The sequence below is a fragment of the Chinchilla lanigera genome, unplaced genomic scaffold, assembly GCF_000276665.1.
Source record: "Chinchilla lanigera isolate Chin_1 unplaced genomic scaffold, ChiLan1.0 scaffold00039, whole genome shotgun sequence".
Lineage (NCBI taxonomy): Eukaryota > Metazoa > Chordata > Mammalia > Rodentia > Chinchillidae > Chinchilla > Chinchilla lanigera.
Window position 1 is genome coordinate 2,780,811 of NW_004955440.1, and position 15,524 is coordinate 2,796,334.

The window sequence follows — 15,524 nt, forward strand, 5'->3', positions numbered from 1 at the left end:
CATCTTTCATAATCGCAGCTCTGGCCTTTACATCTGGATCAACTTGAAAAATTTACTGGAACCGTGTACATTTAGTGAAGAACTGATCCTCTACTGCCGCTTCAGGGACCACAAGCTGATCTTACCCAGTGGCAAATCCTACATGTTTAAGGAGCCTGGCTGGTTTCGCTTCTCCTTTGCAGAAAATACCTGCAAACTAGAAGAGGCCATGCATCGGTTTGGTTGGGCGATAGCAGAGCAGAAGCAGTACTGGATAGAGAAAGTGCTGAAGATATCCCAGACAGGGAACAGGCTGTCTGCCTCGTCACAGGCTCAGGAGCCCTGATATCAGACTCTGGTTACAAGGAAAGGGCATGAACGGGTGCTGCAAACAGCCAAATGGACTCCTCTAGGAATGATGGCAGCTATAAGCTCTGTAAGCTGAGCATCTGTCACCTATGGAAGCTTTGTATCTTTTTAACCTTTGTTAGTCATGGTGTTTATAATGCTTTTATTGGAGTGGGGTGGAGGACATAGAGGTGCGTGGAGGGGTCACTGGAGCTCTCTGGGTCTCTTTTAAATGGTTTTTTTCTTTATTCAATGTCTAATAAATTCTATATTCTCTTAAAAAAATAAAAGAACTTAGCCAAATGGCACAAGTTTTCTATTTGATTACACACAAACAGTACAATAAATTTTGGTGTCAACTATACAAGACCTCTTCTTAGTACTCCACTGTTTAGGAGACTTCCTATTTTGCTCATGATTTAAAGTTAGTATAAAGAAAAATAAATTTTTAGCTGTGAAGGTTTATCCAAATCATTTAGTCCAGTCCTATGTACTGAGGAAGCTCTATATCTAAACTGTATAAAATCTTTCTTTGAAATGATTGTGTAGCTTTTTAAAAAGTAGGCCATTGTGTAGCTTATTTTTTTAACAGTAGGCTAATTTGCAAGAGCAGTTTAAATTAATGTCTGAGCAACCCCATCAGCTTGGTATCATCTGTGAGTTTAGCAGATGAGTCATATTACTCATGTAAAGAAGTAAAATGTAAGACAAAAACAGATCTAGTATTCAATGACTCAATAAACATTGAGTATCATATGCCAGGTGCCATGCTAGACACTGAGAATGTTATCCTGGAGAAGGATTACATTCCGTCCTCAAGGAGCTTCTCAATAATAACTCACTCTGTGGAGAAACAATGTAGGACATGTTCTCTAGCACACTGAGCATAGGCCGCTGAAAAGTGGTCTCTTGTTATAAATCACTCAGCTTGATACTCACTTAAGGCTGAATACTTGAACTAACAGCATGTAATGGGGACTCCACAGTGCCTGTATTCTACAGAGAAACTTCAGAGGCTGTCAGCTCAATTAGAAGCTATCAGAATTTACCATGTTGACAATTCTGGGATATTCAGAGAAAATGTGTGTGTGTGTGTGTAAAAACTTTTTTAAAACATGCAAAAGAAAATATATTTTTCTGCAGTTTCCTTTTCTTTCAATAATGAACCTTAGAAATTCTTTATCAATACAGGTAGAGTTGCCTCATTCTTCTCAAAGATAGCATACTGTCTCATTACATGACATATCATAATAAATATAACCAGTACTCCACTGACTTGGTTGTTATCAATAATTTATTAACAATTAAATTTTAATTATGCATATCTGTATGCATATGTTTATATGTTTTTGTATATATAGTACACATAGGTATATAGCATGCATCTATAAAATAGACATGGCAATTATATACAATAGTACACACGGACAGGTGTAAGACATGAGCTTTTAAAATTCTGGTGAAAAGAGAGGCTGAAGCGGGATGATCACTAGAGCCCAGGAGTTCATGACCAACCTTAAACAACACAGCAAAACCCTGTCTCAGAAAGAAATAAGTAAACTATCCCTGCATTCCTGGCATACTGTCCATTTGTACATAGTATATTAGGACTGTTAATGAGTTTCTAAATTTTACTAATCTACTAATTTGAAAGATTTCTGGACAGTTCTAAGTAGAAAGAGTCCCTTTTTAAAAACTACTTTATCTGATTTTGATACCAATGTTAGACTCACTTCCTATAAAAATTTAAAAGGATTCTGTTTGTATTTGGAACCCATTAAAAAGCATCCAAACACCTATGATCACATGCAGTCACTTGAAGGAATTACAGAAAAGACAAAAGAAAAGAACCAAAACTATATGGGATACAAAATCAACATTTAAAACAATCAATAACTTTTCTATATACCAATACTGAACTAGCTAAGAAAAAAATCAGGAAAACAATTCCACGCACAGTAGCTTCAAAAACTTAAAATACTTAGGAATCAACCTAACTAAGAAGGCAAAAGACTTCCAGAGAAATCAAAGAAATCAAAGACACTAGAGGATAAAAAGACCTATGCTCATATATTAGCAGAATTAATATCATTAAAATAGTCATATTACCAAAAGCAATCTACAAAGTCAACGCAATGCCCATCAAAATTCCAGTGATATCCTTCAGTGACATGAAACAACAACCCTAAAATTCATATGGAAACACAAAACCCAGAAGAGCAAAAGAAATCCTAAGCAAAAAGAATAATACTGGAGGTATCACAATCCTTAATTGCAAATGACACTACAAAGCCACAGCAACAAAAAAACCATGATCCTGGCACAAAAATGGACAGGTAATGAAGTAGAATAGAGAACACAGAAATAAATTCACACACTACAGCTATCTGATTCTTGACAAAGGACAAACATACACTGGAGAAAAGACAGCCTCTTTAACAGATGGTGCTTGGAAAACTATATCCACTTGTAGAAAACTGAAAATAGATCCCTCTTCGCCCTGTACAAAAAGCAATTCAAAACAGATCAAAGACCTAGATATAAGACCTAAAACTTTGAAACTGCTACAAGAAAATATGGAAAAAACACTTGAAGCTATAGGCACGTGCAAAGGTTTCCTGAGTAGGACTCCAGCAGCATAAGAAAATAGTAAGAATCAACAAATGGGAAGTTGCTGCACATAAATAATGGAAACAATGAACGGAGTGAAGAAACACCCTACAGAGTAAAGGAAAATCTTTGCCATCTACATCTCTAACAGAGGATTAGTATCCAGAATAAAAAACTCATAAAACTCAACAACAAAAAGTCAAATAGCCCCATCAATAAATGGCAAATGAACCAGACACTTCTCCAGAGAAGTGCAATGGCCAATAAGTAAATGAAAAAGGTTCGACATCTTTAGGTATCAGTGAAATATAAATCAAAACTACATTAATATTCCATCTCACTCCAGTCAGAATGGGTATCATCAAGAATAAAAAAAAAAAAAAACAAAACCCAGGGTAAATGCAGGCTAGGATATAGAAAAAAAGGAACTCTTCTACTCTGCTAGGGATAGGCATGTAAATTTGAAAAGCCACTAAGGAGGTGAGTATGGAGTTCATTCAAAACCTAAAAACAGAATCACTATGTGAGCCAGCTATACCACTTCTCCACATATACCTGGAGGACTTAAAGACTGCATACTACAGGATACTTGCATATGCATGCTTATTGCACTACGATTTATAAGAGCCAAGATAGGGAACCAGCCTGGGTACCCATCAACAGACGAATGGATGAAGAAAATGTGATGTACAAACACAACTATTATTGCACCTTAAGGGGAACAAAACATTGCAATTTGCAGGAAAATGAATGAAACCAGAGACTATCATGTTAGCAAAATAAGCCAAATTTAGAAAGACAAGTATCTTAAGTTTTCTCTAATATGTAGACTTGAAAAATGATGACATGAAAGTAGAAGGGAGACTGCTAGTAGAAAAGAGGAATGAAATAAGAGGGAAGGGGAAGAAGGAGGTAAGGGAGGATAGTGGTAGGCATACATATGATTAAAATACATTAGATCCACTGAAACTCAATAGGCAGTCATAAAATATATTTTATTTTAATTTAAGTATGTTTTCTGAGACAAGGTCTCACTACGTAATTCAGGCTGGCCTGGACTCACTCCGAGGCTGGCCTTGAACTCACAATGATCCTCCAGTCTCAGCCTCCCAAGTGCTGGGATTACAAGCGTGCACCACCATGCTTGGCCATAAAATACACTTTAAAACAAAACCCAAAAAGATATATATTAGGGTAAAAAAAAAAAGAGAGAGAGAGAGACCCATATCACATACAAGGTTTCTAGAATTTATAAAGATTTCCAACATATCAATAATAAAAAAGCCAATGCATTTAGTAGACAAAAAGATAAAGGATATAGACAATTAAAAGAAAAACGTACAAACATATATTGAGAAAATGCATTCAGATCAGATTAGCAAGAATAAAATAATTTATAGTTTTCAATCATGGGAAAAGAGACAACCTGACTCACAGTTGGTGCAAATATAACTTCTGAAGTGCAGGACTGAGGAAAAGTCTAAAGTGTACATGCCCTTTGAACCAACAATGTCACTTTTATAAATTTATGACCATGATTATGGCAGGAAGTATTAAAACAGCTAACAGTTACTGATTACTCAATATGTAAGTCACTATTCAAGCCCTTTATAGATACAAGCTAATATAAGTCTGGTGAGAACTCTATGAGGCAGGAATAATCACTGCCTGCTTTCAGAGCTGAAGAAACTGAGAATGGGGAGATAAAGTTACATTCTTCACATAAAACATCTGGTAAGCAGCAGAGGGGAAAATAAAACGGAGATGATATAGCTACATTTCCATGGCCTTTTTTGGTTTGTTTGTTTTGGTTTTTTGAGACAAGGTCTTGCTGTGTAGTTCAGGCTGGCCTTGAACTCATTATGCAGCCCAGGTTGGCCTTGAACTCGCAGTGATCCTCCTAGCTCAGCCTCCCAAGTGCTGGGATAACAGGCATTTGCCAACACACCTGGCTCCAATTTTCATGGTTTTAAACCACTATAATATACTACAAAAAAAAAATAAATAAATAAAAAATAAAAAATAAAAAAAAATATATATATATGCACGGGGATAATCATTATTGCATTAGTTATATACTATAAAAAATGTATATTAAAGGTATACTACATGAATAAATTCTTAACAATGGGTACATACTGCATTTAATATGAATGTCAGTGCTCTCTTAGGAACTGATATGGATCTCCAGTATATGTGGTAAAGAAAGCAAACTGCAGAATAAATATGTACATTATTCTCTGTTTACAGAAATAAAATAATTTATGTGCATATACCAGCACAGATAACTCCAGAAGGATATACAGTGCAAGAAACTGCCAACATTAGTTACCCTACAAGAGAAATGTTTGGTTGGGAGAAAAGGGTCAAAGGAGCACATATTTTTATTTCTGTATAATATGCATGTAGATCAACTGAATAAAAATAAAGAATTCCAAAGACAAAAAAGGTGGAACATTAAAATAAGAAAGAAAAACTGCCATTATATGTTTCTTTTACTTATTTGACATGCAGGTCATACACACAAGCTTTTATTTGAAGAAATTATCCCACAGCTGCCACAAGTGTGAAAAAACACTGGAACAAAGAATGGCTAATAATGCTCAATGTTCACAGAATATACATGAAAATAAAAGCTCATGAAAACAGCTTGTCATACCTCATATGTGCATTACAGTATCTTCTTGAATAGTCAGTCCACGTTCCAAATTTTTGTGGAAAGAGAGCTTCAATCTGCATGAATAGCTGTAATGATACAAGTGTTCTCAAAATGTAGTATTTCCAAGTAAATCGTGAGGAGGATAAACAGTAAAAAGTATTAAAGAAAATCTACACCTTCCTCAAGGCCTCCCCATCCTCGACACTCCCACCCATCCCTCAGGAACAACAGTTACCTTTTTAAAATATAAATATATATTTTTTTCTATAATACAGAAGCATATGTATATATTCCTTACTTATATGAAGAACAGCATATTATACAAAATGTTATACAATTAAAATGGTTCCCAAAATGTCATAGATACATTTAAAGTACATATATATTTTTCTTTAGTTTAAAAAATTCTATAATCAAAATATTATCAGAATAAAGTACTGTTTAAAGGCTTACATAGGCACTCACTGTTATTTATATGTACTGTAAAATATTTAAACAGATGCCTGATACTGGCCATCTATGCTGTTTCTACATTTATGCAGTTAAAATTTAATAACTTCATATAAATCTGTGAGATATCAATTATCTATCTATCCACCTACTTGCATTTTTACTAGGTTTTACAGGATCTATTTTTACAAATGTGGAAGAGGTCTAATGTTACCATATTGGCCAGTAAAACCACTATTCCAATCTGTATATCCATAAATAGTATCTATAAAGCTTTTCTGTCATTTTTACAATCCTGTAGACTAAACATAGTAGTGTCTCTCTGTTATTTTAATAGGAATTTTTTTTTTTTTTTTGGTTTTTTTGAGATAGGGTTTTACTATGTAGTTCAGGCTGCTTTTCAACTCACAGTGATACTCCTGCCTCAGTTTCCCAAGTGCTAGGATTATAGGTGTGCATCACCACACCTGGCCTTAGGCTTTTTATTTTTTTTATTTTATTTTATTTTTTTTTGGTTTTTCTCCAGTACCGGGAACCGAACTCACGACCTTGAGCTTGCCAAGCAGGCGCTTTTGCCGCTGAGCTAAATCCCCAGCCCCTAGGTTTTTTAAAAGTAACAACTTTATTGATATAATTCACATACCAGAAAGTTCATGCTCTTTGGTAGCTTTTAATGTATTCATAAAGTATATCCACCACCACAATCTACTTTTGGAATATTTTTAATCCCAAAGAGAGACCCCATACCCCTCAGTAGTCATGGTCTTGTTCCCCTCCTTTCTAGTTTTACCGACCACTAATATACATTCAGTTTTCATGAATTTGTCTATTCTTGGTATTTTATATGGACAAAATCATTCAATCTGCCTTATGTGTTGGTTTCTTTTATTTAGCAGAGTGTTTTCAAGGTTCATCCATATTGTAGCATGCCCAAATAACATTCTATAGTAAGGATACACCACACTTCATTTGTTCATTGATCAATTGATGTCTTTTTTTTTTTTTTTTTTTTCTCGGTACCAGGAATCGAACTCAGGACCTTGAGCTTGCCAGGCAGGTGCTGTGCCGCTCAGCTAAATCCCCAGCCCCTTGTCAATTGAGGTCTATCAACTGACCTTCATTTCCATATTTTGGATATCAGAAATAATGATACTATAAACATTTGAATGTAACCTTTTGTAAACATGTCTCCAGTTCTCTTGGATATACAGTATGTGGGAATGGAACTGTTGGACCAGATAGTAACTTTATGTTTAGCTTTTATTTTATTTATTTATTTATTTTTAAATTTTTATCTTAAAGAGAAAAATAAAATTTCAAAACAGTAGAAGGTAACAATGATTAATACATTGCATTCTTATCTTAAAGTTGTATCTTATCTTTACGTTAGTTACTTAGAGTATAACATATAGGCATTTAATTATCCAAACAATATTAGCACCAAACTTTCTTTTCAATGAATTAAGAGACACTAGTAGTATAACTATCTTAACTATCACATATACAATATTTATCATCTATGTATATTTGCTTTTTCCTTCCTTCTTTTCTCCTTTCTCCCATCCCAGTTTCTCTTTCTTTTTGAGCAGTTTCTTTCCATTCCACAATATCTACTGTACATTTTAGATCTTTCAGCTTCTCACACTAGGGAAACAATATGATGTTTACACGTGAGTCTGATTTATTTCACTTATGAGTTATATCCATTTACCTATAAAAGTCTCTGGTCCATCCTTCTTTATAGCTAAGTAATACTCCACTGTATAAAATACTACATCTTTTTTATCCATTCCTCAGTTGATGGGCATTTGGGTTGTTTCCAAGATCTAGCTATTACAAATTCTGCTGCTATAAAAATGGGTGCACATATATTGCTGTGGTTATATTTAGCTTTTAAAAAAGCTGTTGCCCAAAACAACTTTGGTGCTTTACATCTTTCTTATCTGATAACATCCCCCTAAATAACCAACGTAACAAAGGAAAAGTCACAAGGGCATTAGAAATTAGCAAATACCTTGAGATAAATGATGTTAAGGACACAAAATAGCACAGTACAAGTTGCAGCAAAAGTAGGGATTAAAAAAAATTTACAGCTGCATATGCCTAAGTTAAAAAAGAACAAAAATCTTAAACCAAAAGTCTAACTTTCCACCTGGAAAACACAGAGAAAAGTACAATCAAAACAGTAGAAATGAATCTACCAAAACAAAAGTTGGTTTGTGTAAAGGTCAGTTTGGAAAGGAAAAGGAAACATTAACAGAACTTTAGCAAGGCCAACCAAAAGAAACAAAAGACTCAAATTAATAAAATCATATGGGGATATTGCTACCAATCTCACGGAAACACAAAGTATAATAGCAGCATACTATGAACAACTGTTTGTCAATAAAGTAGATATCTTAGATGAAACGGTCAAATTCCTAGAAAGATAGCATATACTAAAATTGACTGAAGAAAAAAAATCTGAAAAGACACAATAAGGAAAGAGACTGAATTAGTAATATAAAAACTAGCCACAAAGAAAAGCTCAAGTCCACATGGCTTTATCACTAAATTATATAAAATATTTGAAAAATACTAATGTTAGTATTTTACACACTTTGATCTGGGCATGGTGGCATATGCCTGTCATCCCAGCACTTGGGAGGCTGAGGCAGGAGGATTGCTGTGAGTTTGAGGCTAGCCTGGCTACATAGTGAGTTGAAGGCTAGTCTGAACTGCATAGTGAGATCCTGTCTCAAAAAGAAAAAAAAAAAAATTACATACTTACACAAACAAGAGGAGAAAACATATCCCAACTCATCCTGTAGGGCCAATATTACCTTGATACCAAAGGCAGAAAAAATATCACAAGAAAAAAACAAAGAAAATCATAAGCAACTCTCTGCCTATTCCTATGTCTTTAAGATTTCTACCTACTTTCTCCTCCAGGAGATTTACTGTTTCTGTTTTAATATGTAGATCTTCAATTCATTTTGATTTTATTTCAGTGCATGGTGATAGACATGGGTCTATTTATTTTTGTGTTGCTTTGTTTTTTGTCTTAGTTGTTGTTATTTTGTTCTTTTCTTTTTAAAAGAAAAAAAGAAAAAACTAAGAAACTAAAAATAATTATCTTTTATACATGGAAACAAAATAATCATCCACATAATATTAGCAAACCAAATCCAGAAATAGAGTTATTTCAGGAATGTAAGCTTGTTTCAACATCTGGGAACATACTAATGCAATGTATCCTGTTAATAAAGAACAAAAACTACGATAATCTCAATAGATGTAGTAAATACATTGGTCAAAATTCAACATCTTTTCATAATTAAACACTCAATAAACAAGAAATAGTAAGAACGTGTTTAACCTGATGAAGAAAATGAAGGAATAACAAAGTAACATTCTACTTCAAAGTCAAAGGCTAAATAATCTCTGAGTTCAGGACTAAACCAAGGATGCTGACTCTTGCCACTCCCATTCAACACTGTCCTGGAACTTCAGCCAGCGCAATAGGTATCAGTCATCAAGACTGAAGAGGAAGAAATAAAGCTATGGCTATCTGCATGTGACATGATCTTCTACAGGAAACCCTAAGAACTCGCTAAAAGCAGTATTGAACTAATAAATTAGCAAATTCATAACATATATGAAAATCACACAATCAACTGTATTTCAACTTAGCAATGAAGACTCAACAGTGAAATGGAGAAAACAATTCCATTTACAGCACCATCAAAAAATAAACAAATCACTGAATAAATTTAGCGGAAGCACAAAATACAGGGAAAACTACAAAATGCTGCTGGAAGAAAACTAAAGAACACCTAAAAATGAAGGGGAAAACATCACACCTTCATGGATTTGAAGACCAAATACTGTTAAGATGGCAATACTCTCCAATTTATACATTCAACACAGTACCTATAAAAATTTGAAGCTGGATTACCTACAAAGATTGACATGCTGATAAAAAAAATTCACAGGGAAATTCAAGGGACCCAGAATATCGAAAACAATCTTTAAAAATAAATTGGGAGTGGCGGCACATGGCTGAAATCCCAGCACTTGGGAGGCTGAAGCAAGAGGATCACAGCAAGTTCACAGCCAGCCCGTCTACAGTGAGTTCAAGCACATCCTGAACTACATAGTAAGACCATGTCTCAAAAAAAATTAAATATATACATACATATAAAATTAGAGAACTTATACTTCCTAAGTTTAAAATTCCCTAACTTAGAATTTGTAATTTTATATTCTTTTCCTTAAAGAGTCCCAGATACAAATTGTGCATTCCTAAGTTCACACGAACTGTGATTTGCCCTTGCTTAGATACAGCTATCCCGAGTGACGGGTGAAGTAGTGACATGTGACTGCAGTGGGGCACAACAGCACCGTCGTATTGCCAGCGTTCTACTTCTCATGCAGGAAATAAATGCACGTGCATTTGTTTTATTGTCACTTTAAATAGGTGTTTATATACTCTCAAATAACACATTTAATTATTTTTTTAAAGTTATAATCCATATATTATCACTTTTACTAAATATAAATTGGGACCATAAGCAAATTACTTGGGGGTCTATTCTCCCACTACTGGCAGGTGTCAATTTCAGTATGTGGGCTGCCGAAGCCAGCACTACTGACGGGTATCCAAGAGTAAAAAGTGTAAAAGGTGAAATTAGGCGTTTTGCTACTAGCTATATATCATTATAAGTATCTCGCAAGATTTCTCCTGAAGGAATCTGAAAACGGAGCGAGGTAATACTGGCAGAGATGCAATGATAATAGCTGTCACTCAGGTATGATTTAGTAATAATGAATGCTCTATGTTAAATGCTTACTATATGACACTGAGATCTTCTGCAAGTGGTAAAGGGTACAGACTGAGGGTGAGGAGGCCAGGGAAAGGGGAAGTAAAAAGACTTAAGATGTAATGTATATGTACCGAATACAACAAATGTAAACATTGCATGTCATAAACAGAAAGTGAAAAAAAATAATGAAAATGAGGAAAGGGGAGCTAGAATCAGAGGGAGAGAGATGGGTGGGGAGGGGAAAGGGAATAAGAAAGAATCATGATGTGTTATGTATTTCTACCTACTCCCTAACGTGAATGTAGACTTCATATATTACAAACATGTACTAATAAAATAAAAATGTAGAAAATATCATCTACTATAGTTCTTTCTGTCTAGCTCGACAGCTCATTTTCTACTAAATAATGTCCCACTGCTTGGCTGTACCACAGTAAATTTATCCATTTATTTGTCATTCACCTACTGAAGGATATTTTGTTTGCTTCTAAGTCTTGCTAAGTATAAATAAAGCTACTTTAAACATTAAAAAAAGCAGTATTTCCGTTAATCCTCCAAACAACCCTATAAGACACCCCATGTGTTTTCTACGGCTCAGTGTTCACTGGCAGACAGGGTTTCCTTAGAGAATACTGACCCTTACAGACTCAGACAAGTTTCCTTCGTCATTTCTTCTTCCCAACCCAGCAACCATTCCACACTACCATCCATTACCTTCAGAGTGGCAAAAGCTACATGGCTATTAAACAAATACTTTATTCTGCCATTGTAAGTAGATACCTTATCTGGAGTATACATAAGCTACAGTTTCTCTCTACATACCCAAATGTAGATCCTGAAGTGAAAGAGGAACAGAGGTATGTACTGCAATGCAGTATAAAAGACATACAGTCAATCTCAATCCTAGACAGTTTATAAAATGTTAATAAATGATAAATGAAGATTAAGATCATAGAAGAACCTCAAGAATACATGTGAAGGTCGGGCATGGTGGCGCATGCCTGTAATCTCAGCACTCAGGAGGCTGAGGCAGGAGGATCATTCTGAGTTTGAGACCAGCGTGGGCTACAAAGTGAGCCCAAGGCCAGCCTGAACTGCATAGTGAGACCCTGTCTCAAAAATATACACACAAAAAGAATACATGAAAAGAATATCACAAATCTGTACTAAATATGGAACTGTTATAATAAAGGTAAAAACTATTTCTATTTTTTTATTTGTTTGCTTGTTTTTTGGTTTTGTTTTGTTTTGTTGTTGTTTTTTAAAACTATTTCTATATACACCTATAAGCCTGGCTAAGGTTTGTATGCAAATAGCTTAAAAATAGTTATAAAATGGGATATTCTTAAGCATAATAGATGTGTATAAATTCTGAATATATTGTTCTTGACTTTTTTTCCTTAGTACTGAAGCATGAACCACTAGGCAAACACTCTACTACTGACATACATCCTCATCCCCTTTTTATTTTATTTTGATATACAATCTCTTGCCTATGATGATTTTGACCTTACCATCCTCCTGTCTAAGCCTCCCAACTACCTGGGATTATAGGTATTTGCCACTACTCATGGCATCTAATTTGAAATTAAAAACTGCCAAACATGAGTGGTTGAATTTCCTTTTTTTTTTTTTCTTCCTTTTAAAGTCCCCTTAGTTTTAAAGACAACCATATGCAATGGAACAACCATTGGTGAATTCCTAACATCTTGTCTAGTGAAACTCTACATTATCTCTAATGTTTTACATAACAGTTATGTTTTTATTCTCTTTAATGGTTTGAACAATCTTCCATTCTTACATCTGGTAATCTGAGCAATGCAATTAAAGATAACAATATGTAATTTAATAACCACTGTTAATTCCTATCATTTTGTTTTGAAACCCTGTATCACTTTTAATGTTCTTGCTTTGTTCTGTTTACGTTTGCCATGTTGGTATGCTGCTACTGTTCTTTCTTTTTCTTTCTTTTACTACTCTCTTTAAAATAAAAAAAAAATGTCCCCTCAGTACAAAGATTTTAATACCTCTTCAGGTCTTCCCAAAGCTGGAGTTCCTGTAAGAAGAACAGCTCGTCTGGCTTTCTGTACTATTGGCAATAAAATCTTGCTGCGGGTTGCAGTTCTAGACTTCATGTAGTGTGATTCATCCACTACAACTACTTGGAAGTTCTGGTTGTTCACAGCATCTATCAAAATTTCTGCACCAGTGGTTAAAAGACCATAGCCCAGAACTGTCACTTTGCTGGTCGATATTCTCCTACAAAAAAAAAATACCCATTCTTTAAAAATGTCTCAGTAATTAATTTATCATAAATAACACAATTTTTTTGAGGAATAAAACAGAAGAAAATGGACATTATAGGAGTAGATTGTACTACTGCTCAAACTCAATTTTAAGATTTTACAGTCTTCAAATATAATTTACCAGAATCCAAAATTAAAACTTTTGGCAATCTTAACCAAATTTTGTTCAAATTGTCCTTGGAAGATTTTTTTTCCAGGTACTGGAATCAAACTCAAAACCTTGTGCTTGCCAGGCAGGCGCTGTGCTGCTGAGCTAAACACCCCTTTGGAAGATTTTTATATCCTATCAGCCACACTTTCTAGGACAAGAACATTAATTCTCAACAATATCTGCTTCTGTATACCCAGGATCATATATAAGCTAGATATTCAAATATTAGTTGACTCTTCAATGAAATCCTTCACATAACCAGGGTAACACTTTCTCAATGTGACAGTCACTGGTACTTTGATCAGGACAATCCTTAGTATATTAGGGCTATCCACTGCACTACAGGACAGTTCATTTTTCTAGTGTTATGGTTTGTGTCTAGACATCCCCCTAAAGCCTCATGTGGCCATGGAGGGGAGGCTTTTTGCAGGTGGCTGAATCTAGAGTTTGTGATTGATTCATGGTCTAATGCTGGGATTAAGGGTGTGAGTGATATACCCGCCCTAGGGCGGGTAGCCTGCCTACAATATAAGGGACAGAAAAAGGTTTGCTCCCTCTGTCTCTGTCTCTATCTCTATCCTCTGTCTCTGTGTCTCTGTCTCTGTCGGTCCATTTTTGCTGTCTTCTACCGCCACGAACTGTGGCCCCTCTGCCATGTGTCACCCTGCCTTGGAGCCAACAGATTATGGACTGAAACCTCTATAAACTGTGAGCTAACTAAGTCTCCTTTTAACTTTGGATGTCAGGTATTTTGTCTCAGCAATCAGAAAAAATACATTTGGTCCTCTCCACTAAAGGTCAGTAGAGTCCCCCAGTCACTGTGATAAATACAAAAGGCCGCTGGCCCTGGGGTGATGAAGTATGGATAAGAGAAGGCTACCATCTTACATAGAAAACTATTTAAATAAAATGATCCCTGGTCTTTCCATCTTTATCTCTATAACTATATCTCTGTCTTTATGTTACTATCTTGAAATATGCATTAATTTTTTAAAATGGCAATTGCATTTCATGCCTTGGATTAAATATACAAGAAATGATTTTCTCAATATACTAAAACACCAGAATTCCCCAAAAGAAAAGCATGGGGTTAATATTACTAATGTAGGTAAACTGTGAGCAGTACACGGAAGACAAAGGCTTAGAAGACCAATGCAGCAGGCTCTATGCTGCCATGTCTTCACTAATGAACAATCCAAGCATTACTGGAATCATATACCAGAGGGAAGTATGGATATTTATGGTACACACCTGTTCATCATGTTGGTTTACACCCAAAGCTGCCTCTTTAAAGGTGGAGAAGACACTGAGTAGTTTTTCTGTCCAATGTCTTGATCTTACAGAAAACACTCTGGGGGTCTAATCCTACCTAACAAACCCAACAACTCACTCAAATAAAAGTATTAGCCACTATTTAATTGCAAAGAGAATATTTCTAAGATAATAATAGAAACTAGATGACCTAAACTGGGTGTGGGGGTGCATGCCTGCAATCCCAGCACTCTTGGGAGGCTGAGGAAGGAGGATAACAAGTTCAAGCCCAGTCTAAGTAATTTAACAACTTAGCAAGACAGTCTCAAAATGAAAAAGGGATGGGGGATACAGCTTAATGAAAAAGCCCTGGGTTGAATATCCAACAGTGCAAAAACAAAAACAAACAAACAAAAAACCCTCATGACCTAAATACTATACAAAATGATACAGGAGACAAATTTTAATAAAATTTAAATGTAGATATTTAAGTAGAATATAGATGACAGAAAACAGTTATGGAAGCTTTAGTAAATTCAATATTCTCTAAATTCTTGTTTTTTAATTTTAAGCACTTTCATTAGAGGAGAAAAATTACTTATAATGACTGCCTACATTTTATATTAACCATACATATAGTGTTCAAATTTTCATGGGCCTATTGAGATATATGCTAGTGAATTAGTTCCAAGTTTGAAGGAGAAAAAGCCCTCTACTTAAGATATTTCACCTGTTTCCTCATTCCGAATTCATGTAGGTCAAAGTTATTTCTACAAATATTCTTTATATTAACGGTTTTAATAAATATAGTACAATACAATAGTATTACCACTAAAATATTCTAAGAATTAACAGATGTTTTATTCAGGTAAATGCATTGCTTTTAAGTCTGAGAAACAGCTGTGAATCTTTGGAAATATGATGATTTATATCATTGAACTAGATATTCAATGTAATCACATCAG

General features: G+C 34.8%; 1 protein-coding gene across 4 annotated transcripts in view; it reads right to left on the reverse strand.

Moving 5' to 3' along the window:
* Positions 1 to 15,524, reverse strand: part of Zranb3 (zinc finger, RAN-binding domain containing 3) — a 224,819-nt gene that overhangs the window by 97,770 nt on the left and 111,525 nt on the right. For all 4 annotated transcript variants that reach the window (XM_013517481.1, XM_005390762.2, XM_013517482.1 and 1 more), the window contains 2 exons: positions 12,879 to 13,110; positions 5,597 to 5,682 (listed from right to left, as the gene is read on the reverse strand). In XM_013517481.1, coding sequence (XP_013372935.1) covers positions 5,597 to 5,682; positions 12,879 to 13,110 — 318 coding nt within the window. The remainder of the gene's footprint in view (positions 1 to 5,596; positions 5,683 to 12,878; positions 13,111 to 15,524) is intronic.